We start from the raw sequence: 25,991 nt of genomic DNA on the forward strand, positions 1-25,991 counted from the left end.
GAAAACAGTATGGAGCTTCCTCAAAAAACTAAAAATAGAGCTACCATATAATCCAGCAATTCCACTCTTGGTCATATATCTGAAAAAAAAAAAAACAATATTTCAAAAAGATACATGCACCCTAATGTTCATAGCAGCACTGTTTACAATTGCCAAGGTATGGAAGCAACTTAAGTGTCCATCAACAGATGAATGGATAAAGAAGATTTAGTACATATATACAATAGAATATTACTCGGCCATAAAAAAAGAATGAAATATTGCCATTTGCAGTAACATGGATGGACTTGGAAGGTTATCATGCTAAGTGAAATAAGTCAGACAGAGAAAAGACACATTCTGTATGATATCACTTATACATGGAATATAAAAAATACAACAAACTAATGACTATAACTAAAAAGAAGCAGACTCACAGAGATATAGAGAACAAACTAGTGGTTACCAGTGGGGAGAGGGAAGAGGGGAAGGGCAAGATAGGGGTAAGGGATTAAGAGGTACAAACTACTATGTATAAAATAAATAAGCTACAAGGATACATTGTACAATACAGGGAATATAGCTGATATTTTATAATAACTATAAATGGAGTATAACTTTTAAAAACTGCAAATCACTATATTGTATGTCTGTAACTTATATTTTATATCAACTATACTTCAATCAAAAAAAATTTTACATAAAAGACAGGGGGCTTCCCTGGTGGCGCAGTGGTTAAGAATCCGCCTGCCAATGCAGGGGACACGGGTTTGATCCCTGGTACGGGAAGATCCCACAAGCCACGGAGCAACTAAGCCCGTGCGCCACAACTACTGAGCCTGTGCTCTACAGCCAGCGAGCCACAACTACTGAGCTCGCATGCCACAACTACTGAAGCCCACACACCTAGAGCCAATGCTCCACAACAAGAGAAACACCGTAATGAGAAGCCCGCGCACTGCAATGAAGAGTAGCCCCCTCTCGACACAACTGGAGAAAGCCCGCACACAGCAACGAAGACCCAACACAGCCATAAATAAATAAAATAAATACATTTATAAAAATTTTTTTAAAAAGACAAATGCCCTTGACTATCCAAATCTATTCAGTTCCTTGGTGTGGATAAAGTACCTTTAGTTAACTAGGGATACCTGTATTCCAGACTGCTGGAAAGAAAAACCTTCCAATACCAGCTCTCCACTGGCAGGCTCCCTCTTGCTACTGGCTGTAAATGTCGTATTTTGGTTTTTCCACCTTATGACCAATGAAGAATCGGTTCCACTTCACTGTGCCCAGGAAGTTATGCCAGTTTCTACAAAAACTGTATGTAAGACATCAATCTAATATTTCTTATTCTGTTTAATGACCAATACTCATTTTCCAGTCCCATTTTTCATCTTAATAAAAGATATATCATACAGAATATATCAGAAACTATAATAATGAAAAAATAAAGCAAAACTGAAAAGTCTGGGGACAATTAAATTTTGATACATATTCTTAAGTATTGATTTTGTTTAAATTATCTGTCTGGTGATAAAAAATTCAACTCTCAAAACTGAGGTATTATGTGACTTTTCGAGGAGGGCTCACTAACCATAAGTATGATATTCATGGCTGTAAATTTTAATTAATAGTAATCTAAGAGTATTCTGAGCAACCTAAAATGTTAATTGTTGTTTAACATATTCTGAAGAGGAACTATTTGATAACTGGAAAAGATGGTCTCAAGAGAATATATTCATACCAAATAAAAAACTGAGAAGATTATCATACTAAGTGAAGTAAGTCAGAAAGAGAAAGACAAATACCACATGATATCACTCACATGTGGAATCTAAAATATGACACAAATGAACTTACCTACGAAACAGACTCACAGACAAAGAGAACAGACTTGTCGTTGCCAAGGGGGAGAGCGGGTAGGGGAGGGATAGATCGAGAGTTTGGAAATAGAAGATGCAAACTATGCAGGGCAGAAAGAGAGACACAGATGTAGAGAACAAACATATGGACACCAAGGGGGGAAAGTGGCAGAGGTGGTGGTGGGATGAATTGCGAGATTGGGATTGACATGTATACACTAATATGTATAAAATGGATAACTGGGCTTCCCTGGTGGCGCAGTGGTTGAGAATCCGCCTGCCGATGCAGGGGACACGGGTTCGTGCCCCGGTCTGGGAAGATCCCACATGCCGTGGAGCGGCTGGGCCCGTGAGCCATGGCCGCTGAGCCTGCGCGTCCGGAGCCTGTGCTCTGCAATGGGAGAGGCCACAACAGTGAGGCCCACATACCACAAAAAAAAAAAAAAAAGGATAACTAATGAGAACCTGCTGTATAAAAAAATAAATAAAATAAAATTTAAAAATTTTTTAAAAAGAAGATGCAAACTATTATATATAGAATGGATTAACAACAAGGTCCTACTATATAGCACAGGGAACTGTATTTGATACCTGTGATAAACCATAATGGAAAAGAATATGAAAAAGAATGTATATGTGTGTATGTATGTATAACTGAATCACTTTGCTGTACAGCAGATATGAACACTACATTGTAAATCAATTATATCTGAATAAAATAAAATTTTTAAAAAAGAAACTAAGGAAATCCCTTTCTTTACAAATAAGCCTAAGAGAAATACTAAATTGAGTGGATGGATTATCACATTAAAAAATTAAGTGCTTCTTAAAGGGATCAATAGATGAACAAATGAAATGGTCAAGGGACAGATTTCAGATTTTCCCCCTTAACTCTTTCAAGGTGGAAAAATGCAATTCTAAAGCTACAGAGCAATTACAGATGTCACACCAGAATTCTACAATCCTGCATCTGCAGCTTCTAACCACCATCCCCTGGTCACTTCTTTCATTAGGTAAAAATCTTAAAAGCCAGATGGAGTGGGGAAGTACTATTGATACATAACAAAGGGGACGCATTTTCACTACAAACCTCAAGACTGATCATGCCATGAACACTGCCTCCTAAAACTCCAACGTGAAAATGATTATACCACCCTTTTAATCAAATGTCAATCAATCAAGTCAAGTTATCCATGTTTATGGAAATTGGTTATTTAAAGAAGCCCTATGTTGCAATTTATTGTGACATTTAATATCTTTCTATAAAATTAATAGTCTCCATTGTAGAGGAACATCATTTATTGAAAGAAAAAAAATCAAGCCAAGCAAGAATCCTGTGTTCTAACCTCAACTCTGTCTCTAAAGCTGCTGTGTGATCTTTAGCATTATATTTAACTCTCAGACAAAAGCTATTTTCATATCTGTAAAACTGAGATACAGACATCTGTCATGACTACATACCAGGCAGTTGTGAGCTCCATATGACATGATTTATACAAAAGTGCTTTCAAAATCATATTCAAATATATTAGCTACTACTTTCATTTCCTTCTAGAGTTAAAGCAGATTAAGACAGACTGTCAAAGAGAAATACTCAAATTTTAATGATGCTTGGGTGAAATCTTAAATTGTTATCCCATGCCCATGTCTAAAGAAAACTGTATAAGAGTAGAGCACATAGATTCAGGAAAACCACATTTGCACAGTAAGAATCTATAAAGTCAGTGAAGTATCTGATCAAAAATAATCAATATCTTTTAACATTCTATATTGGATGTTTTAAGTTACCATTAATATTTCATATCTATGACATCTTCAGGCTTGAAGATTTTTTCTTTCAGGTAACATAGCAAACAAAGTTAAATGTTTATAAATGTCTTACCCTACTAAGTAAGTCAGTATGGAAATCAACAGTCCAGAGAAGATAAAGCAAACTTCCCCCTCCATAATCTCTATCACTGAAAGTAAATCTTACTTTCATCTGACCACAAGAAGACTGCAGTTCCACAGCTCAATTAATCAACCCAAGGTCCTAACGTGGGACAGAACTTCTGGGGTGTGTTTATTAAACAGCAATCCAGGGTTAACCCAGTGCTTTGGGGATCTTCTGGTCTGACCTTGCATATCTAAGGCTTCAAGGCTTGACAATTGTGGTGCTATCTGCCAGGACTTCCATGCCCGGACATTTATACTTCTGTCAGATAAGAAAGTCTATACAAATTTTCTTCACAAGAAATCCTTGGTAAAATAAAATTAAAGTTATCCATTTAAACGATCCCCAAACACTTTTTAAATCTATTTGTGGATAACTGCTCCGAAAAAGAAGAAGGAAAAAGAAAAAAGAAAACATCTGGGGCAAACCAGAAAAAATGGGGGAAAAAAACCGTATCATACTTGCTATAAACTGAGTGTTGGTGCCCCCTCCAAATTTATATGTTGAAACCTAATCCCTCAACATGATGGTATATTTGGGAGGTGATTAGGTCATGAGGGCTTGGCTCTCAGGAATGAGATTAGTGCCCTTGGAGACCCCAGAGAGGTCCCTCACCCCTTCTGCCATGGGAGGTTACAGTAAGAAGACAGCCACCTATGAACCAGGAAATGGCAAACAATGAATCTACCACAACCCTGATCTTGGACTTAACAGCCCCCAAATTTCAAGAAAAAGATTTCTGTTGTTTATAAGCCACCCAGTCTATGGTATCTTTGTTATAGTAGCCTGAATGGACAAAGACAACTGTGAAGTGCAAAGACAAACTCAGAAAAACCATAGACCAAGAACCCACAGGACTTCAGAGAATGGGGGAGTCCTGAAGAACTTGAACAGAATGAATAGATTTTTAGATTAATTTTGTAATCTATACAATAAAGTATTCCCCAAAATACCCATATGGAAAAGGAGGAAACCTAAACTTAGCCCATACAGAACGAGCAATATTGGTTAAAGGTATTTCACTCTTAAATCTCCAGACAATTGAGCAGTACAACTTATTCATTTATTGTACGTAGCGAGCACCCTGGTGAACATGATAAGATTATGACAAATGCATATGACAGTGGAGAATCTGAGTTTACACAAAACATTCTCATAGTATCTGTAGCTATATCTCACCACAGATTTACTCTGTAACCAGAAATTACAAAATTTACTCTATAATCTGGATAAAGAGATGACAAAGATTACACTTTAAGTTGGAAGACATTCTTTTCTCACTGTGAAATGCACATGTCTTTAAAGGCTGAACACTTTCTATTCTGAAAATGGAGTTTAACTTAGCATTGTTTCATTGCTTCAAAATTAAATCAATGGGATTTTGCAAATTCTAAACTAAAGAGGACATTTTTCAAAGAGTCTACATTGCTCCCTCACCTCACCTCACCTAAACACACACGCTAAAACATCTTTTCTTTCTTATAGCCCCATCTTCTTTCCAGGTATAACCAAAGGATCACACCTGAATTTAGGGAAGAGGTCATTACAAGGGCTTTTCTTGTGTTATTGTCTTACATCAGTTAGTACCCCAGCTCATCAGGAGGAAGAATGGAGAAATCACATCTTACCAAATGTTTATCATACATACAGATGGCTGTTTCTGTTTTGAGTATTGCATTCCTTTATGTCCCATTTGATCCGGGTGCATGCTAAGGCATAGCACCTCCCTCTCTCTCCACCCACTCCTCCCTTTACTATGGCCATTGCGGCTCCATCCCTGGGTGTGACTGCTCAAACTTGCCTTCGCACACTACTCCCCACAATTCTGTTCCGCAACTGAGAAAATCCTTGCCGATTCTCATTCAAAAACAAGGTGAGCCAAAGCCTTGTGGCTTAAAATGAGCTGGACTCAGACTCAGCTCCTGGGGAACCCTGGCAAATAAATATCCATAGCAAGCTTAAGCTAAGCTATTTCTGGGTGTGTCCCAGAGAGACTAAAAGTGAAATGAGGTTGTAATGGGCTTTGAACAGCTTTCCTAAATACTTATAAACAATAAATTATAAAAGATGGCCTAGAATTATAACTGAGGGAATTTGCTAGTTGATTTGTAGAAGCAAGGGATAATGTGTACAAATTATTACGAGCAATCCGAGTGTTGGTTTTGTTTCTACGCAACTTTCAGTCTTGAGAACTCTGAGGAAACAGATGTCATAAGTCTATCAGGCATATGGGTGGTAGGATTATAGGAAGATTTTTGGCACATTTTCTAAATTTTCTAAATGATCATCATTTCTCTAATGATCAGAGTTAAGCAACAGCTGTAATGATAACAAAGGGAATTTTATGTTGCATTCTTGTTACCAAAGATCTTTATTAAGGAACTATTCGCATATAATTAGCAGTAGGTCCCTTGCCGTTCAGTGAATTAAACAAACAATTATTGAGAATCTACAGTGTGCCTGAATCTGTATTGGTACTAAGGGCTCAGACTATTTATATTCCAGGAACAGAATATAGTGGAAAACATAGACTTGTGCACATAGAAATTTCAAAATAATGTGTTAAGTATTAAGAAAGCAGTATGGAGAGCAACTGTGAAAAGAGAAAGGCAACTTGGTTCAGTCTAAGGGTTAAGAATAGACTTTTTAGAAGAATTGAATTAGCTTGAAGTGAGCCTATTACATGAGTAAAATGTCAACTGGAGTGGGAGAGAGAAAGATTCCAGGCAAATCCCATATTCTCTGGTGAAAAGTGGCACAAACCCAAACTGGCTTAAGCAAATAAAGAGAGCTCATTTTCTTTGTTTAACAAGAAAGGGTCAGTACAGAATTGGCCTTACAGACAGCTGAAACCAGGGACCCTCCATCTCTTACCACCTTTGGCCTCCTTCCCTCTTGGCTGCAGGGGCCCCTTCCAGCCCCGTCACAGAAGAGGATGGGCTCACATGTGAAACAGCATAAGAGAAGAGCTTTACCTGGTCTGGCCACCCCCAGACCAAGCACTGTGGCCAAGGTGTAAGTGTGCTAACTGCCCAGAAGAGGTTCTCCAGCCCTGGGACCAGGAGGAACTGTGACTGCAGGCTTCACTACAATCAGAAGTTCTGAGGCATGGGTTTCCTGCAGCTGACTGTGGCCCTGAACAGACAAAACAACAATGGCCAGGACACAGCAGGAATGTCAACAACCACCAGAGAAATGAAACGTCATGGATGAGGCAGAGAAGAGTATCAGGGATTACAACAAGGACAGAGTTATCAGCACTCGGCTAGCGCTATATGGGAAGCTGAAGTTTGGCTGGGGGGAGGGCGGTGGTGTGGGCATATACAGCCACTTTTAGATAAAAATGAAAATGGCACAGAGGGCTTCCCTGGTGGCGCAGTGGTTGAGAATCCGCCTGCCGATGCAGGAGATACGGGTTCGTGCCCTGGTCCGGGAAGATCCCACATGCCGCGGAGCAACTAAGCCCGTGAGCCATGGCCGCTGGGCCTGCGCGTCCGGAGCCTGTGCTCCACAACGGGAGAGGCCACAACAGTGAGAGGCCCGCATACCGCAAAAAAAAAAAAAAAAAAAAAAAAAGAAAATGGCACAGAGAGAGCAATTCACAAGGCGTCATTAATACATAAACTGTTTACAAGTAAAGATGCAGAAAAGGGTAACTACTATTTCTGTGTTGGACATACTTTCTATATCCTCGTAAACATACCATACGGTTATTATCATCTTCCTTCTACGGATAAGTAAACTGAGATTGAAGACTTAGCCTGTAAAGGACATAGAGCAAGAAGTGGAGGAAGCAGTAAAAATCATGCCTGTGCATATTCCTTGCATGCTGCCTCTCATAAAGATCAGCACAAATAACTGAAAAAAAATAGAACGTACTTACATTTAATTGCTTCAAATCTCACCTGCCATTGCGTGCCATTCAGTAAATTTGAGTACCTTGCATGCATGAGTCCCTTTCCTTGTCATGCATTTTGCCACCATTCACTGCATCTATCTCAGGGACTGGTGGCTTTCCTCAGCCTAGGCTCTCCTACACGATGGAGAAGACAGGAAGCTAGCTACTCCCGTCCACTTACCCAGAACATGCCATGAACCGTATTGCCCTATTATCTAGTGCTGTACTTTTAAGTATATGTAGAAGTGGAAATTTTTAAAAGAACTTATAGATTCTTGGCACAATCTGTTCCCACTTCTGTCCTAATATTTTCATCAAAGCATGAAGACTATAGAGAGCATAAGTCATAAAATAAAAACAATCTACTTTCCCTTGTTAAGGCATGAAAATGCAAGATTTTTTCCCCTTTTACAAACACTGAGGTGTATAAGTGTAAGGTAAAGGCAATGGATGTTCTTTAATCCAGTAAGTAAATTACCTGCAGGAGAGATAGATATTTCCTAATGTATTTGACTCATATAGTATACCGTATATAATACTGTATTACACGGGCTCACACTACAAGGTAACAGAGACTCGATGGCAAATTGAAAAGCTTCAGACAGATAACTAAAAAATATTTAATATATAAGATTGCAAAACATTTTAATAACACAGATTCAATCTTATAAAGAATGTGAGATGCTGTATATTTTTAAATCTATAGAATGAAAAAGTTCACAGAACTTCACAGAACTAAAAATGGTTACTTTCATTACTTCTAGTTACATTTACCACAGAAAGAGGAGAGAAAAAAAACATACAAAATTACATCTAAAAAATATTCTGATATCAGTGATATAATCAAAACCTCTTCACATAGAGACATAATATGACTCTTTAATGACAATTTCAAGAGAAGATTTCATCAATAAAAACTCTAACAGGGGTTTCTAATTTGATCTTTTACAAACTTTAAATATGAGATTAAAATGCTAAGGCAAGCAATAAACTCTATCACAAGGACATCATGTTGTTTCTATCACTTACTTTAAAAATGTGAGACTAAGTATCTCAATGCAACTAGTATAAACATGCCACAGAAAACAGCAAGAGTATCTCATTCCTTATGCATTTGCCAATCCATGTGAAGTTGTCAAAATGACCCTCTACTTGGCTGGCATATCTGACATGTTCATTGGGGCTGAAGCTTTGGCCAGTCTGGTTGGGACTGAAGAGGTATCACGTGTGATCAGGAGACTACATGGTGAGGACTAAGAAAGCACCCAACTCATTTAGAAGGTTTGTTACATACACGGAGATTAAGCAAATATGTCAATATTTGAAAATATAAACAGTTGAGGATAAAGAAAGACAGGTTTCCCACTGATGAAAAAGGGAGTAACAAATTAAAATGGGAGTATAGAATAATCTGCGGTGTTGGGTTGGAATTGGAAGTATTAATGTGAATGTATGGTTTTAATATCAATAAATACCCTTAATAATATTAAAAACTCATAGCTTATAAGAAACAAGAAAAATATATAGGCAGAGAAATAGATGTATATAAATGTGTATGCATGGTATGGACTGAATTGTGTCCCCTGAAAATCCACATGTTGAAGCCCTAACCCCCAAAGTGATATTATGGCCTTTGGTAGGTTATTAAGTTCAGATGAGGCCATGAGGGTGAAGTCCTCATGATGGGATTTGTGCCCTTAAGAAAACAAAAGAGTGCTCTCTCTTTCTCTCTCTTTCTCTCTCTCTCTCTCTCTCTCTCTCTCTCTCTCTCTCTCTCTCTCTCTCTCTCTCTCTCTCTCTCTCTCTCCCTCCCTCCCTCCCTCCCTCCCACACACACCCCTATCCACCATGTGAGGATATAACAAATCGGAAAGAGGGCTCTCGCCAGACACCAAATCTACCAGCACCTGGATCTTGGACTTCCCAGGCTCCAGAACTCTGGAAAATAAATGTTTGTTGTTTAAGCCATCCAGTCAGTGGTATTTTGTCATAATAGCCTGAATTGACTAAGACAACACATACATACATATATTTTATAAGTCTGTCTGCTGAGAGATCCTAGAAGCTATGACACCCAGGAGCAATGAGCACACCAAATGTCCAGGTCCTGGTTTCTGAACACCATTCACCACCACCAGAATCTGGGTCTCCTTGAAGAAATGGCTGATTCCCAGGCTGGGGCAGGGTAAATGAGCCTGAAACATGCCTTTGTGCCAGAATAAAGCACACAAAGAATGATGGGGGCATCTAAAATGAGAGAGAAGTCAGTGCGAAGGAGTTGTAATGGCCAAATCTGAGACAAGCCAACCTCCAAAATAATAATGTCAGTAACAGATTATAGCCCATTGTGCAAAATAGAAATCCATGAATTCACACTGGTAGAAAAACAGAAAGATTAGATAGATAGATAGATAGATAGATAGATAGATAGATAGATAAAATATAGCTCCACTTGACACAGAATGCCAACTAATTCCTGAAGATAGAATGATGGAATAATAAAAACTACCATTTCACAGCCATTATAGTAATAATGAATTCAGGTAAGAATCATCAATGAATGCTAATGGGTAAAAGTCTGAAAAGTTATCTCCTCACAATTATATTTATGATTAATTGACAAGTACAAAATTCTTACTAACTTTACCCTGGAAAAACCCGGCAGGCACTATCTCAACCAAGTGATAAAAGTCAGCATCACCAGCTATGGGACAAATCAACATCTTGTGCCTCTGGATATGATGAAGGACACATGTCTGTGGTATTCCTTCCAAAAATGCATAAATTGAATCTAATCATGAGGAAATATCAGTCAAACCCAAATTGAGAGACATCCTACAGAATAACCGGCCTCTTCAAAAAGTAAACGATGCTTTGTAAAACTGTGAAGGTAATAAAAGAGAAGAAAAGATTAAGGAACTACTCCAGATTGAAGGAGACTAGAGAGACATTGGATATGGATCCTGGACCTATGAAGGGTATTATGGAGATCATGGATGAAATCTGAATGAAGTCTGTGGGTTAAATGGTAATAATAGATCAGTGTTGATTTTTCTGATTTTGATGCTAGCACTTCTGTTCTATAGTGGTGTCTGTTTCTAGGAAAAACACACAAGTATTAATTGGGTAGTGGAGCATCACATCTGCAACGTGCTCTCAACTAGTTCAAAAATTTCATTAAAATATTTTAAAATACATAGAGAGAATTATAAGGCAAATTTGGCAAAAAAAAAATAACAAATGGGAAATCTGAGCAAAAGGAATATTAAAGTTCTTTGTAATTTTTTAATGTTTCTGTAAGTCTGAAATTATTTCAAAACAAATGAAAAGGTTTTTTAAAAGTAAGTTTTTAAAAATCTACTTCAGTTGGCTGAAGTATACACATTCCTTAAGTCCAACAGGAATATTATTCCCATGGGGTAAATTCCTTGAAGTTATATTCTCATTACAGTCAGTAAAAAAACGTGGGGTTATTTCTAACTCTTCCACAAAACACCAACATGCAACTTTTCAGATCTGATACACTAAAAAGTTAAAAGTTCTCCAGTGGATAACAGACTCTCAGAGAATAGCTAACTCACCAGTAGCAGCTAATTTCTCTATAAAGCTGAGCAGGCTGTTAGCAGTCCTGACCTAATCAGTGAGAAGTTGCCACTATTGCCTGTGAAGTACTGGAAGATACCTTAACTCTTTCTGGTTGTTGGCAGAGGGCTGCCTAAAGGTCTCCACTTGTGCTACAAATCATTTATAAACCTGTTTTAAAAAATCTTTTCTAAACAATTTTAGAGAAAATATATCTGCAATTATTGTAATTTGGGGGAAATGATGTTAGCCTAGAAGACATTCAAAAAAGCTAAACCAACATGGCAAAAAGAAAATCTGTACACTTTTCCATCGCACCCCAATTTACTAATTTCATAAACTTATCACTCTGCTTTATCCAATAATTAAAATGATGCTGAACTGTTCTTTCAAAAGACAACTTCCACCTTCTGAATTTTCACAGTCAAGCTTTCCTCTTGAAGCCATGCATAGTCTATTAAAATTTCCTGGGAACTACTGGAAACTTACAACTGACAAAGACTAAAGCAAATAAGCATCTCTATTAATTTGACCATTAAAAACAACACATTCCAATTTATTTGAGCAATGCTTAAGTTCAGTTTTCTTTAGAAACATGCCTTTGAATATTAGCTGCTTTGAAATACCCACCTTAAGAAAGCCTAGTCACTAGTAACTGCCTAAAGATGGGAAAATGAAAAATGGAGCAAATCCAATTAACATCCTCCAAGGCACCTTTTTTTTTTCAGGAAGCGTAGCCATCAAACTTGCAGCTGAATTCTATAACAATGGTAGAGATCTAGGGACTTCCCTGGTGGTGCAGTGGTTAAGAATCCGCCTGCCAATGCAGGGGACACGGGTTTGAGCCCTGGTCCGGGAAAATCCCACATGCTGCAGAGCAACTAAGCCCATGTGCCACAACTACTGAGCCATGCGCTGCAACCACTGAAGCCCGTGCGCTCCAGAGCCAGCATGCTGCAACCACTGAGCCTGCGCACTGCAACTACTGAGGCCCGCGTGCCTAGAGCCCATACTCCGCAACAGGAGAAGCCACCGCAATGAGAAGCCCGCACAGCCCAATGAAGAGTAGCCCCCGCTCTCCGCAACTAGAGAAAGCCTGCAAGCTGCAGCGAAGACCCAACGCAGCCAAAAACAAAACAAAACAAGACAATGGTAGAGCTAACAGAGACAGAGATGTACAGAACAAACGTATGGATACCAAGGGGTAAGGAGGGGGTGGTATGAATTGGGAGATGGGGATTGACATGTATACACTATTGACACTATGTATAAAATAGATAACTAATGAGAACTTACTGTATAGCACATAGGGAACTCTACTCAATGCTCTGTGGTGACCTAAATGAGAAGGAAATCCAAAAATAGGGGATATATGTATACGTATAGCTGATTCACTTTGCTGTACAGTATAAACTAACACAGAATTGTAAAGCAACTATACTCCAATTAAAAAGGAAAGAATAAATGCTATCAACACGTCTGTTAAAAAATTTAAAAAATAAAAGTCAAGCACATGGAAGGCCATGTAACACTGAAAGTTACAAACAGTAAAATATTTCAGAACACTTTTACAATGTTAAGCCTTTCATCCAAAAGCATGGCGTATATCTTCACTTATTCTTTGTAACAGTTTAATGTCAACTTCATCCACTGCAGATAAACAGTGGCTAATCCAATTCCCTTAGATTCATATTTTAGAAAATGCAGAAATAGTTTTGTACAGCTATGTGCCTATATAGTAAAAAGGGCATAAGATATGAGATAAAAATATTTATGGTTTGAGGTAATTTGAGTGGAGAGCTACATTTTTTAGTACCAAATGTTTAATACTCTATAGCATTTCGTGCACCATATATTTTGAGAGCAAAGAGCTTAGTTGCTGCAGCTATAGATAAGCTCAAGCAACATAACTATTAAAGCTTCTATTTGAAAGTCCTATAAATATATTTCCCATAGAGAAAATCTCTAGAAAAATAGTCTTGCCTTGTTCTTCACCCAAGAGGTTTCCAGTTTCTTGATGGAAACTTTAAGTGAAGTTTGCCATATCTAAACATCTTCACGCTAAATTTTATATATAAATTTTAGCTCTTACAATATCTTATGCTGATTTGTATTCATTTAAGGCCAAGTATGGTGATAAAATTTACGTTTTTTACTTTTAACAGTTCAAATTTAATACTTTGTCATCAGCCTGAATATGCTACTCCTAATGTTGAAAGCCTACTATGCTTGATCTTTTAACCTTGTGTTCTTTCTCCAATGCAAACCATACTGCTCACTCAAAGGTAATACATCAATTATATGAAATTATAAGGTTGTCTAGTATGAAGAGTATTTAACAGAAATTATAAACCACTGCTATGTCTAAATCTTGGTATAAATAGATAAATACTTCACATGTGGGTGCTTAGGACCCATCCCTTAATCTATTCTTCCTTCTGTCAATTACTATTTCTGCTTTGTTGCCTGTTTAGGGAAACAAGTAAGTTTTTAAGAGAGTTTAATCAGTGTGATAGCCAGAATAATGCCTCCTCTCAAAGATGTCCATGTTCTAATCCTCACTACCTTACAGAGCAAAAGGGACTTTGCAGGTATGATTGAAGATCTTGAGATAGATTATCCTGGATTATCCCAGTGAGACCAATGTAATCACAAGGGTCCTTATAAGGGAGGGAGAGATGCAAGGGAGTCAGGGAAGGAGACAGAAGACTGGAAACAGATGTCAAAGTGATACAATTGCTGGAAGAGAGCCACAAGCTAGGAATGCAGGCAGCCTCTAGAAGTTGGAAAAGGCAAAGAAGAGATTCTCCCCTGCAGATTCTTCTGCCTCCAAAAGGAAAGCATCCCTGCAACACTTTAGTCTCTTAGACCTATTTCAGACTTCTGACTTCCAGAACTGTAAGACAATAAATTTGTGTTGTTTTAAGTTTGTGGTAATTTGTACCAGTAGCAATAGGAAACTAATAGTTATTTTTATTAATTACCTATACAAACTGTGTCAGTATGAAATTAAAGTTGTGCATATACAACAGTCAAAACCACTTAGAAAATAGTATACTAAATGTTAGAATTAATGTCTGACTTTCTGCGGAATTCTGAGGACAGTACACAATCATTAGACAAGAATTTTTTGATCTACTATTTGCCAAACTCTGGTATTTAAAAGATGAACAATATAAATATATCAAGGCAGAAATCATCTTCAAGTAGTTCCAAAGAGTCATACAAATGAATGAATATTTACAATAAGGTGATAAGCACTTTAATTGGGAAGATGGAAAGGACATTTCCATTGAGGGTGGAGGACACACAAATGAAATGGCTAAATCTTTAAGGGGGAATAGGTCCCTTGAGAAGTCTGAGGCTAAGCTGAGCAAGGTCACGTCGTGAAGTGAGAAGTAAGCCATGCATAAAATTGGACTTCACCTTTCAAGTAATAAGAAACCAGACAGGAGTTTTAAGGAGTGGAGTGACTGATGCAGTTAAATTTTAGAAGGAAAAAAACACTGTGTGTGTTGTGAAGGATGTGAAGCCTGGCCTGAAAGCAAGAAATATACAATGAAGCCTGAACCTATGTTTATATGTTATGTTTATTCATTCACAAACATTCAGTGATCAAATGATCACCTTCTATCAACCAGGTGCTTTGCTAAATACTAGGTGATAAAAAAAAAAGAGACCAAGACATGATTAGTGCCTTTAAGATAATTAAAAAAGAAACTATAGCTTTATATATACAACAATATACAAAATGGATACAATGAAAGCAGCTATCTCTACTTTGCATACTCATCTAGAAACCATATTTTCAGAAGTAGGCACCAATGGGGATATATGTATACATATAACTGATTCACTTTGTTACACAGCAGAAACTAACACAACGTTGTAAAGCAATTATACTCAATAAAGATGTTGGGGGAAAAAAAGAGTATGCACCCAATTCATGCCACAGGAAACCACAAGTTAATATGGAGAAACAATTATGTGCATACTTTTCAAAAATGCAATCTAATCAATCTCAGAAATAAAAATGGAGGTAACTGCATTCTTACAAAACAATTCAAATAGCTTCCCGACACACAGGCACCTTAAGTATTCTTCTTTGCCATAACTCAGTAAGGTCTATGTACCACAGTGCACAGACAGCATTCAACATCGACTCTGTTGGAAGATTATGTAGTCATGGCAATTTGAACTAATTTAAAATTGCACGTTTCAACAAGATCAGTTAAATCCAGAGACAGAGTGACAACTCTACAGCTTTCCCCAATCCTGCCAGTAAAAATCGATCATCATATTCTCTCTGTTCCCACTGCAATTTCCCCCCTAAATTACATCAACCAACCATCACAATCTGATCTGTGTTACAGTTTATGCGTCTGTTCCGCCCATAAGAAGACAAACGAGACTGTCTTACATCTCTTGTATCTAACGGTGCAGTGTAGCTATACTCGATATTTAATCGCAATCAGCGGTGTCAAAGAGAACTGAGCTAAATATAGCTAATAATTATTACTCAGAATTTCCATTTTAGGGCTACTCAAATAATGATTTCAGAAAATACTTGGATACTTTATAAACTTCACGATATACACAATATGCGCACATTTTGGGCACTTCCTCAATTATATAATGAGTAACCTCCAAACAAAAATGTCAGGTCTCAAAGGAGAAGAAGTGGTATTTGGTTTTTGCCAAATGTCATTTCACATCTAACCTCTTAAAACCTCAGTTTTTTTCATCTGTGAAACAGCGCGAATAAGAAAACTCATCCACAGGATCATCTTAGAACTAAATAAAATGTTCAGTAGAGAATTTAGCACGTGATCAATGTCAATAAACGTTAACCATGGTGGTTGTTATAATTAATGTTATTATAATGAAGACCCTGATGATCATCAGTACTAAAATACAGCAATGCTAGGATACCCCAAAATAGAAGACAAGTGTAATATCACTTATCTTTGGTTCTGGAATATAATGTAAAACTAACATTTAACTTTAAGTATGACTGATTTGGGGGGAAAAAAATGAAGAGAGGATAGTGAAAGTTGACAGAAAAAAAAAATAACCAGAAAGCAGTGCAGGCTCCCTATCCTGCTGGCTCTGAGACCTGTTTTCTGGGGTTCTGGTCTCTGCTAAAAGCAGCACCACTCAGCCTGATGAAAAGCACCATTACAGATAAAGTGCTATGGGTAATCACTGCTCTGCTTAGCTTCTGAAGTTCACCATAGCTCCTCTGGGCTTATGTAAGATAACTAGTTACTTCGGCTTAGAGGCCCCTAGTTGAAATGTGGGCAGATGGGAAAGAGAATACAGGGGCCACAGTGTGTCACTGACAAATAACTGTGTGACTACTTTTTCCCTGTTGAGTTTAACCATCAAGAAATTAAAAGGCAAGTTTTGTCCTACAGTTTCTAAAGTTGACTAAAAGAACATGATAATTAGATTATAGACACCAAGGCGGCTAGATTTGTCAGATGTCTGGTTTTTAACAAGATGACGTTTGCACTTTCCATTTGAATTTATAAAGTGTTTCAGTATTTTGGTTAGAGTCATCTGAAAGTACTAAAGACAGCATTACATTAAACAAAAACATAATTATATATAAATCAAAACACACTGCCAAGTGTGGGCAAGATCAAGTAAATGGTTGGAAAAGTTCTCATCATAATGTGTCCACATTACAAGGGAGCTGGGTTTCCCTATCAGAGGCCAACAGAGTACCTGTCAAACTCTGCCTTCCAGCCACCATTCCAAAGCTGAAGTCACAACTGAGGCAGCGGAAGGCCTCGGTCCTCTTTCTTTTTTCTGCATCAGTGATTCTCAATGAAGGGAAAAGGAAGAATGCTCATCAGAACCCCCAGGGAGGCTTTGTCCCTCACCTAGCAAAGATATTCCTTCTTCTACCTCATACCTGAAAGCACTGTTTTGTATTTGCCAGGGACCCCTGTCCCTACTCGGAATCATAACCATCACCAATCACAGAGACCAGGAAAGGTGACGCTAAAGGTACAACGTGTCTTCGCCTGCCTCACCAAGCACTTCAGACCACCAACAACTCTGAAACCCAGATGGAGGGAATTAGAAGAACACAGACGCATGACAAGGGGGTAACTTTTGAAGTTTGCTTAAAGCATTTTATAAGCAGATAAACTAGGAAAAAAACAAACACCTGAAAAAAGCAGTAGTTGTGGGGCTTCCCTGGTGGCGCAGTGGTTGAGAGTCCGCCTGTCGATGCAGGGGACACGGGTTCGTGCCCCGGTCCGGGAAGATCCCACATGCCGCGGAGCGGCTGGGCCCGTGAGCCATGGCCGCTGAGCCTGTGCGTCCGGAGCCTGTGCTTCGCAATGGGAGAGGCCACAACAGTGAGAGGCCCGCGTACCACCAAAAAAAAAAAAAAAAAAAAGCAAAAAAGCAGTAGTTGTTATAGTAACAAAGGCAAAGTAACCACTGATTTTAGGCATTCCCAAATGCTCAAGAAAGTAAAATAATATTTAGCTGCTAATAGCAATATTTAGGGAGAGGTAGAATGTGGTGGTATAAATCAAATGGTGTGCCTTAGTTAAAAAAAAAAAAAAAAAAAAAAAAAAAAAATACTGTGATCATCAATTTAGATAAGAGAATAATACAGTGCAAAAGAATAGGAAAAAGAGTACATCAAATGTTTAATAATTTCATATTGTAAATAAGAAATCAATTTTTGTTCATGTTTCATTTCTTTATTTTATTGAACACCTTGATGACACATAGAATCCTGGGTTTAAAAAAAGCTATAGTGTAATCCCCAGCTTTTCTATAAACCATCTAAAGACTTACAACACAACTCAAAAGGAGAAAAAATAAATAAAATCAAATGTCTCTGGTTCTAGAGTTGATCTAATTTCAAGTTCTGTATACGTATTATGTTAATACATTAACTTAAAATGTGAATTAATATGACTTACAGGTTTTTACTTTATATATCAGTATTGGAAGGAAATTATATTAATGACAACCATTTACTGATTGCTTCCTATGAACAAGGAAATTTTCTAAGTCCTTTCTGTACATGATGTCATTTAATCCTCACAAAATCTCTGTGAATAGATACAATCTTCTCTATTTTCCAAACAACACCCAAAAAGAAGCCACTTGCTCAAGGTCACAGACACTTAACCAATGAAAGAGCTAAGTGCTGGCATCGAGGCTATGTGAATCCTAAAGTCCACGCTTTTTCCTCATACTATATTGAAACTAGAATTTTCTGATATTTCTTTGATATGCATACATCAAAGAATATAACCACACAGATAATGCTATTTATCAATTTTACATACTTACAGAATTTGAAATAATCTACAGGTGTATATTGTACTTCTCTGTGTCCCATACAGCACATAGAATAATGCATAGCACTGTTCTGGAAAATGCTCAAGTTGTTACTGAATAATTAATATCTTCAAATATGCAGAACAGAGCACTTCCTTTTCCACTTGGCCCAATGGACTTCTTGTGGAGATTTGAATATGACCTAGTTATGGACCTTGGGCACATTATTTACTCATTTATACCAAAAGGCATAACAAGGGCATGTTGACTGATGATGCAAATTTTTTCAAGCCTAAGTGGAATTTACCACTACTCCCCAGAACGTGTGAACAGATAAAAAGTTGTCAAATATTGCTGCCATCCTACTATCATATTTACAATCTAGTTCAATGACTGCTAATTCAATAAGTCTGACTGAAAGCCTAGAAACTTTTATTTTTGAAAAGTTATTTTCAGGTAATTCTGAGTGACAGCTGCTTTAAGAACCACTTCAGTAGGCTTTCCTTAATATAATTATTGTCATTAATCAAATCTAAGATGCCATAGATAGTAAGACACATCCAGATTGCAGAGATATTAAAATGGGGAGAACATAGATATCTTAGTATTAATGAAATATACTTAAATTGAAGACTACTGCCTTTATTTTAAGATAACCCAGAACACTAGAGGGTGCCCAGTTTAGTAGCACCGTGGTTATACTTGTATAATCTGAACACCTCATAGTTTTAAAACATCAGAAATAACCCATATTCTGTAGTATTTTTATAATCAGATTTCATTGTTGTAACTATTTTTGCAGAAACACACTACAATACATTGATTGCATGGATATTAACTGTTGTCAAAATAAATGATCCTTTATAATATCAAGACCAGTTGGTTGGTCTTTGAAAGATTCTTCCATACTCAAATTGTTCTCGGCCCAGGTGAGTTACTTCAGACAGTCACTTCAGTGATTGTTGTTTCATCTGTGAAGACAGGGGATTTGGGTAGCTTATTTCTTTTTTTTTTTTTTTTTTTTTTTTTAACATCTTTATTGGAGTATAATTGTTTTACAATAGTGTGTTAGTTTTTCCTTTACAACAAACGGAATCAGTTATACATATACATATGTTCCCATATCTCTTCCCTCTTGCATCACCCTCTCTCCCACCCTCCCTGGGTAGCTTGTTTCTGAAATTCCTTGTAGATTTAAAATTCTATTTCTATGTCATTGTTCTTAAGTTTTTCTGGTTTTCTTGGTTTTTTGGCCGCACAGCATGTGTGATCTTAGTTCACCAACCAGGGATTGAACCCACACCCCCTGCATTGGAAGGCTCAGTCTTAACCACTGGACAACCAGGGAAGTCCCTTAAATTGTTTCTTACATGTAATTGTCATGCCTCCAAACAATCAATTCCTTAAGGGTGAAGACTTTACATAACTTTCTCTGGGGTGTACACACACACACACACACACACACACACACCAGAAGTACCTGGTATAATCATCCTGGGCTGAGTCTCTGCCAGGCAAGCACAGGCCTCTTCTTCTCACACTATATGCTCTGGTCCGCACCTGGGACCCTCTCCTCTCGGGTCATGGAGGTACAAGTTCCTTCCTTCCTTCCTTCCTGCCCAGAATTTTCCAGAACTCTTGCTCACAGCCACAGTGGTAAGACAACAAATGCAAACATCTGGTGCCAAACCCTAATTTCTACTCTTTAGCTCTTTCTACAATTTTGTAATTTCCTATAGTAGATCTTGTCTTTATTTTTAATTCCGATTGGAAAAACTAGAGTGGTATCTGTTCCCTGCACTGACACCTGACTAAAGCAACATTCAATGTATATAGTTTGTGTATTCAAACAAAACTACGTGAAATGTATCAGAGTTGGTTTACCTGGAATCATCACAATGTCAGGACACCACTATATCACCAGCTATTTAGTCTCAAATGACTATGTTAAAACTACAAATTATCTGCAAGCCAGAAAGGAGTGGCAGGACATATTTAAAGTGATGAAAGAGAAAAACCTACAACCAAGATTACTCTACCCAGCAATGATCTCATTCAGATTTGATGGAGAAATTAAAAGCTTTACAGACAAGCAAAAGCTAAGAGAATTCAGCACCAATAAACCAGCTTTACAACAAATGCTAAAGGAACTTCTCTAGGCAGGAAACACAAGAGAAGGAAAAGGCTTACAATAATAAACCCAAAACAATTAAGAAAATGGTAATAGGAACATACATATCGATAATTACCTTAAATGTAAATGAACTAAATGCTCCAAACAAAAGACATAGACTGGCTGAATGGATACAAAAACAAGACCCGTATATATGCTGTCTACAAGAGACCCACTTCAGACCTAGGGACACATACAGACTGAAAGTGAGGGGATTGAAAAAGATGTTCCATGCAAATGGAAATCAAAAGAAAGCTGGAGTAGCAATTGTCATATCAGACAAAATAGACTTTAAAACAAAGACTATTACAAGAGACAAAAAGGGACACTACATAAGGATCAAGGGATCAACCCAAGAAGAAGATATAACAATTGTAAATATTTATGCACCCAACATAGGAGCATCTCAATACATAAGGCAAATACTAACAGCCATAAAAAGGGAAATCGACAGTAACACAATCATAGTAGGGGGCTTTAACACCCCACTTTGACCAATGGACAGATCATCCAAAATGAAAATAAACAAGGAAACAAAAGCTTTAAATGATACATTAAACATGATCGACTTAATTGATATTTATAGGACATTCCATCCAAAAACAACAGAATACACATTCCTCTCAAGTGCTCAGGGAACATTCTCCAGTATAGATCATATCTTGGGTCACAAATCAAGCCTTGGTAAATTTAAGAAAATTGAAATTATATCAAGTATCTTTTCTGACCACAACACTATGAGACTAGATATCAATTACAGGAAAATATCTGTAAGAAATAAAAACACATGGAGGCTAAACAACACACTACTTAATAACCAAGAGATCACTGAAGAAATCAAAGTGGAAATCAAAAAATACCTAGAAACAAATGACACTGAAAACACAATGACCCAAAACCTATGGGATGCAGCAAAAGCAGTTCTAAGAGGGAAGTTTATAGCAATACAAGCCTACCTTAAGAAACAAGAAACATCTCAAATAAACAACCTAACCTTACACCTAAAGCAATTAGAGAAAGAAGAACAAAAAACCCCAAAGTCAGGCTTGCCTGGTGGCACAGTGTCCTGCTGATGCAGGGGACACGGGTTCGTGCCCCGGTTCAGGAAGATCCCACATGCCGTGGAGCGGCTAGGCCTGTGAGCCATGGCCGCTGAGCCTGTGCATCCGAAGCCTGTGCTCTGCAACAGGAGAGGCCACAACAGTGAGAGGCCCGCATGCCACAAAAAAAAAAAAAAAAAAAAAAAAAAAAAAAAAAAAAAAAAAAAAAAAAAAGAAAGAAAAGAAAAGAAAAGAAAAAAGACAAAGTTTGCAGAAGGAAAGAAATCATAAAGATCAGATCAGAAATAAATGAAAAACAAATGAAAGAAACAGTAGCAAAGATCAATAAAACTAAAAGCTGGCTCTTTGAGAAGATAAACAAAATTGATAAACCATTAGCCAGACTCATTAAGAAAAAAACGGGAGAAGACTCAAATCAATAGAATTAGAAATGAAAAAGGAGAAGTAACAATTGACACTGCAGAAATACAAAGGATCATAAGAGACTACTACAAGCAACTGTATGCCAATAAAATGGACAACCTGGAAGAAATGGACAAATTCTTAGAAGAGCACAACCCTCTGAGACTGAACCTGGAAGAAATAGAAAATACAAGCAGACCTATCACAAGCACTGAAATTGAGACTGTGATTAAAAATCTTGCAAGAAACAAAAGCCCAGGACCAGCTGGCTTCACAGGTGAATTCTATCAAACATTTAGTGAAGAGCTAACACCTATCCTTCTCAAAGTCTTCCAAAATACAGCAGAGGGAGGAACACTCCCAAACTCATTCTATGAGACCACCATCACTCTGATACCAAAACCAGACAAAGATGTCACAAAGACAGAAAACTACAGGCCAATATTTCTGATGAACATAGATGCAAAAATCTTCAATGAAGTACTAGCAAAGAGAATCCAACAGCACATTAAAAGGATCATACACTATGATCAAGGGGGGATTTATCCCAGGAATGCAAGGATTCTTCAATATATGCAAATCAAACAATTTGATACACCATATTAACAAATTGAAGGAGAAAAAGCATACAATCATCTCAATAGATGCAGAGAAAGCTTTTGACAAAATTCAACACCCATTTATGATAAAAACCCTCTAGAAAGTAGGCACAGATGGAACTTTCCTCAATATAATAAAGGCTATATATGAAAAACCCACAGTCAACATCGTCCTCAAAGGTGAAAAACTGGAACCATTTCCACTAAGATCAGGAACAAAACAAGGTTGCCCACTCTCACCACTATTATGCAACATAGGTTTGCAAGTTTTAACCACAGCAATCAGAGAAGAAAAAGAAATAAAAGGAAACCAATTTGGTTTGAGAAGAAGTAAAGAAGAAGTAAAGTTGTCACTGTTTGTAGATGACATGATATTATATAGAGAGAAGCCTAAAGATTCTACCAGAAAATTACTAGAGCTAATCAATGAATTTAGTAAAGTAGTAGGATACAAAATTAATGCACAGAAATCTCTTGCATTCCTATATACTAATGATGAAAAGTCTGAAAGTGAAATTAAGAAAACACTCCCATTTACCATTGCAACAAAATGAATAAAATATCTAGGAATAAACCTACCTAAGGAGACAAAAGAACTGTATGCAGGAAACTATAAGACACTGATGAAAGAAATTAAAGATGATAAGTAGATGGAGAGATAAACCATGTTCTTGGATTGGAAGAATCAACACTGTGAAAATGACTATCCTATCCAAAGCAATCTACAGATTCAATGCAATCCCTATCAAACTACCAATGGCATTTTTCACAGAACTAGAACAAAAAATTTCACAATTTGTATGGAAACACAAATGACTCCGATTAGCCAAAGCCATCTTGAGAAAGAAAAACGGAGCTGGAGGAATCAGGCTCCCGGACTTCAGTCAATACTACAAAGCTACAGTAATCAAGACAGTATGGTACTGGCACAAAAACAGAAATACAGATCAATGGAACAGGATAGAAAGCCCAGAGATAAACCCACACACATATGGTCACCTTATCTTTTATAAAGAAGGCAAGAATATACAATGGAGAAAAGACAGCCTCTTCAATAAGTGGTGCTGGGAAAACTGGACAGCTACATGTAAAAGAATGAAATTAGAACATTCCCTAACACCATACACAAAAATAAACTCATAATGGACTGAAGACCTAAATGTAAGGCCAGACACAATCAAACTCTTAGAAGAAAACACAGGCAGAACACTCTATGACATAAATCACAGCAAGATCTTTTTTGACCCACCTCCTAGAGAAATGGAAATAAAAACAAAAATAAACAGATGGGACCCAATGAAACTTAAAAGCTTTTGCATAGCAAAGGAAACCATAAACAAGACGAAAAGACAATCCTCAGAATGGGAGAAAATAGGTGCAAATGAAGCAACTGACAGAGGATTACTCTCCAAAACATACAAGCAACTCATGCAGCTCAATATCAAAAAAACAAACAACCCAATCCAAAAATGGACAGAAGACCTAAATAGACATTTCTCCAAAGAAGACATACAGATTGCCAACAAACACATGAAAGAATGCTCAACATCACTAATCATTAGAGAAATGCAAATCAAAACTACAATGAGATATCATCTCACACCGGTCAGAATGGGCATCATCAGAAAATCTACAAAAAATAAATGCTGGACAGGGTGTGGAGAAAAGGGAACCCTCTTGCACTGTTGGTGGGAATGTAAATTGATACAGTCACTATGGGGAACAGTATGGAGGTTCCTTAAAAATCTAAAAATAGAACTATCATACTACGCAGCAATCCCACTAGTGGGCATATACCCTGAGAGAAAACCATAATTCAAAAAGAGTCATGTACCAAAATGTTCATTGCAGCTCTATTTACAATAGCCAGGACATGGAAGCAACCGAAGTGTCCATCAACAGATGAATGGATGAAGAAGATGTGGCACATATATACAATGGAATATTACTCAGCCATAAAAAGGAACAAAACTGAGTTATTTGTAGTGAGGTGGATGGACCTAGAGACTGTCATACAGAGTGAAGTAAGTCAGAAAGAGAAAAATAAATACCGTATGCTAACACATATATAGGGAATCTAAAAAAAGAAAAAAGAAAATGGTCAGAAGAACCTAGGGGCAAGATCAGAATAAAGATGCAAACCTACTAGAGAATGGACTTGAGGATACAGTGATGAAGAAGGGTAAGCTGGGACAAAGTGAGAGAGTGGCATAGACATATATACACTACCAAATATAAAATAGATAGCTAGTGGGAAGCAGCCGCATAGCACAGGGAGATCAGCTTGGTGCTTTGTGACCACCTAGAGGGGTGGGATGGGGAGGGTGGGAGGGAGGGAGATGCAAGAGGGAAGTGATATGGGGACATATGTGTATGTATAACTGATTCACTTTGTTATAAAGCAGAAACTGACACACCATTGTAAAGCAATTATACTCTAATGAAGATGTTAGAAAATTAATTAAAAGAACTACAAATTATTTTTGACATAAATATATATGTTAATATTATATGTATTAATACTACATATCAATGAATTGGTGTCTAATTATAATCAGATAGTATATATAATTATATGTATTTAGTTCAAATGTACAAATGCATATGCAGAATTCTTTTTTTTATATGCAGAATTCTTATCAAAGATAAGAATTTCATAAGCTGTGATATGAGTGTCATTTTCACATTTTAGAAGTCATAACTGGAGCAACTTGTACAAAAGTTCACATATCTGTTATTTTAGAAGACTGATTTAGTTTGTTTTTAAGGTGAGGTAGTTTGATAAAGTTTATTAGTTACTAATCATGACCTGGGGAAGTGTTTTAGATCCACTGGAGAAAAGTGCCTGTTTATATTACCTTATTTTCTCATTACCAGAACACTTGTTTCCTCTGCAAAAAGCCTACTCATTTTACGTGCTTTATGGTTTACATTTTAGCACGTCATCTATTTAGCCGTAAATAAAATACTTATTTTAATTAATATGTTCAATATAAAGTATAAACTGCTTTTGAAAGCTAAGAAACCAAACTAATAAATGAATTCAGTAAAGTTTCAGGAAATAAAATCAGTTGCATTTACATATACTAACAACAAACTACCTGGAAATTAAGAAAAAATCTCACTTACAACTGCATCAGAAAACATACTTAGGAATAAATTCAACCAAAGAGATAAAAGACCTG

At 37.1% G+C, this 25,991-nt stretch overlaps 1 protein-coding gene across 10 annotated transcripts in view; it reads right to left on the minus strand.

Annotated features, from left to right (window-relative positions):
• Positions 1 to 25,991, minus strand: part of TBC1D4 (TBC1 domain family member 4) — a 247,786-nt gene that overhangs the window by 144,546 nt on the left and 77,249 nt on the right. For 3 of the 10 annotated variants that reach the window (XM_067016514.1, XM_067016515.1, XM_067016513.1), the window contains one exon: positions 12,554 to 12,595. The exons of the other annotated variants lie outside the window; for them this stretch is intronic. In XM_067016514.1, the coding sequence (XP_066872615.1) occupies positions 12,554 to 12,565 (12 nt within the window). In that variant the 5' untranslated portion in view covers positions 12,566 to 12,595. The remainder of the gene's footprint in view (positions 1 to 12,553; positions 12,596 to 25,991) is intronic. 10 annotated transcript variants of the gene reach the window in all.

The sequence above is a fragment of the Kogia breviceps genome, chromosome 16, assembly GCF_026419965.1.
Source record: "Kogia breviceps isolate mKogBre1 chromosome 16, mKogBre1 haplotype 1, whole genome shotgun sequence".
In the NCBI taxonomy this organism is placed as follows: Eukaryota; Metazoa; Chordata; class Mammalia; order Artiodactyla; family Physeteridae; genus Kogia; species Kogia breviceps.